At 54.4% G+C, this 2,297-nt stretch overlaps 1 protein-coding gene across 1 annotated transcript; it reads right to left on the reverse strand.

The window, feature by feature from the left end:
- Positions 1-224: 224 nt before the first annotated feature.
- On the reverse strand, positions 225-2,297 carry LOC119294847 (VAN3-binding protein-like). The gene is made up of 6 exons (XM_037573153.1): positions 1,838-2,297; positions 1,351-1,735; positions 1,087-1,233; positions 959-1,008; positions 792-849; positions 225-680 (listed from the first exon to the last, which is right to left on the reverse strand). Exons 1-6 carry the CDS (start codon positions 2,114-2,116, stop codon positions 445-447), a joined length of 1,155 nt encoding a protein of 384 aa, XP_037429050.1. The 5' UTR covers positions 2,117-2,297; the 3' UTR covers positions 225-444.

The following is a 2,297-nucleotide window of genomic DNA, read 5'->3' on the forward strand; positions in this document are numbered from 1 at the left end:
AAACTTTGGTTCATGCAATGAGAGATGGTCCTTTATCCCCCCTGGCATGCTTTCTTCATAAACAACCGGTGATGAATTTATTAATCTGATCAATGGCATCTGCTGGTGCACATGTAGAATGCTGGAATGGAAGAGAAAACTAAGCTAACTAGCTGCAACTTTGCCCCCACAGGATACAAGTGTGGAGCAACCAGTGAGTCTTCTCTCATTTCTTTGCACCAAAGGCAGGAAATCTGCCATTTTGTCACTAACACGGCGAGCTTAATAGAGGAACACACATAGTAAAATCTACTAACTCTCTATCACATCCTTTTGTATGCATTACAAATACAGAGCTAAACTAAACTACCTCACAAGAGTATCATCAACATCATTATGTCATATGTAACACCCCCCTTATATCACAACATACTACCACCTCACACCGGGAAAACGGCTGACACATCAACCCATTTTCACTACCGACTCCAGCTTATCTCCCACACGATCATCTGCAGCAACCTGTCGAAGCAGGTTTTGCACATCGTCGACCCAGTTCTGCTTACTCGTGCCGTCCTGACACTCGAATTCCACGATCCCTTGCGCCGTGCTCAGGCCGAAGCAGCATTTCTCATCCATGAAGGCCTTCCCCGGCTCGATCACCCACGTCGGAAGCTCACTGTATACGCCGTAAACCACGCCTGCAGACGATAATTACAGGCGGAACGCTCAGTGTTAAAATCTCACAAACTACGCTGACAGAGGCAGAAATGGTAGCATATGATGTTTGTTTCGGCTGCTGCTGAACTTACTCTTGTTGTTTTTGGACAGTGCACCTCCAATGTGCTTGCTTTTCAGCTTCAGCATGACCTGTTACCATTGGCTATGCCGTCAGTTATTGAACACACATTTTATTTTATTTTTGGTAGGACAAATGGACAATAATTTGATATTGTGCAGTCAGAGTTTTTTTTTCTACCTGGGACTTCCTGTTGATGTAGACAGATACTTTTGTCCTGTGTAAATCCCCTGCATCAGGAAAAATAAAATAAAGATGTTGATCCATGACTGAATGTTCTGAATATTTCACGGCTGTGTAGTCTGTACCTTTTCTTGTGCGTTTCAGCAGCTCACCCTCCTTGCACCAGACATCAGGGCTCCACGAATGGCCCTTCTCGTAAGGAAGAACGCTCGCGTTGCTCCTCGCCGCCTCCCGCTGCACCCTCTGCTTCATCGTCGCAGCTCCTCGCAGCGCTGACACGAATTCCACACGAACTCAGCTTTGATTCTTGCACGAGATAACATACGGAAACGGGAGTGCACATTGTGATGGCAATGGCGGCACGGCCGTTCGCCGCGTCGAACCCTTACCGGTTGCCGCTGCGGCTGTGAGCGTCGTCAGATCGCCGGCGCTCCTTACGCCGACCGCGGACTGGACGGCGGAGGCCACCTGCTCATGTGTCGCCCCGGCAAGCCTTGCCGCCTCCACGCAGTGCGAGGCCAGCAGCTCCGTGGCCGGCGCCATGGCCGCGGCCATCTTGGAGGCCTGGGTGTCGGAGCTGGTGGACGCCGCCGCGACGGCGGCCACCGCGGCCGCGACGCGGACCACTGACACCATGGCGTGCACGTGGGCCCTGTCGGCGCGCAGCTTCTCCTTGCTGCTCTGCCTCGATCGGCTCGCGTCCTTGTGCTGGAACCATTTGCCGATGGACTGATGGTGGCCGGTAGCGCTGATGGAGCTCCTCCTTGCATCTGCCTGCTCGAAAATGGCCAGACAACATATGGAAACATTCAGAAACGAGAGAGCAGAGAAAGGATGGGAGTGAGTGGGTAGTGCCGTAGTGGACTGCTCGCTTACGTGGTGTCGATAGCTCGGGACGATGGCCGTGGCGGCGAGCACGGCGGAGGCCTCCGGTATGCCCATCTCCTGCAGCGGCAGCCTGTTGAAGGAGCTCTTCTTGCCTCCGACGAGGATCTTGGATATCTCCGACGCGGACACGCTCCAGGACCTCGAGAGGTACTCCATGGGCTCGAGCGGCGTCTGCGGCGGCGGTATCGCCGCCGCCGCCGCATCCTCCTCCTCGACCACATCAAACCGAAACGCGCTGCCGGCCTTCCAGCCCATCTCCATGGCCATCAGTCCCACACAATCACTCTCCGCACTCGGCACCAGTGCACTATCCCCCTTGGCTCTTCTCAGTGGTTGGTTGCAGGCAGCAGGAGGCGACGGTCGCCTACTTATAGCAGAGGAGGCACGCACGGAGCACGAGGAGGAGGGCGTGGAGCCGCCATGGCCGTGGCAGAAAGAACAAGGGGGA

This window comes from Triticum dicoccoides, chromosome 1A (genome assembly GCF_002162155.2).
Source record: "Triticum dicoccoides isolate Atlit2015 ecotype Zavitan chromosome 1A, WEW_v2.0, whole genome shotgun sequence".
In the NCBI taxonomy this organism is placed as follows: domain Eukaryota; kingdom Viridiplantae; phylum Streptophyta; class Magnoliopsida; order Poales; family Poaceae; genus Triticum; species Triticum dicoccoides.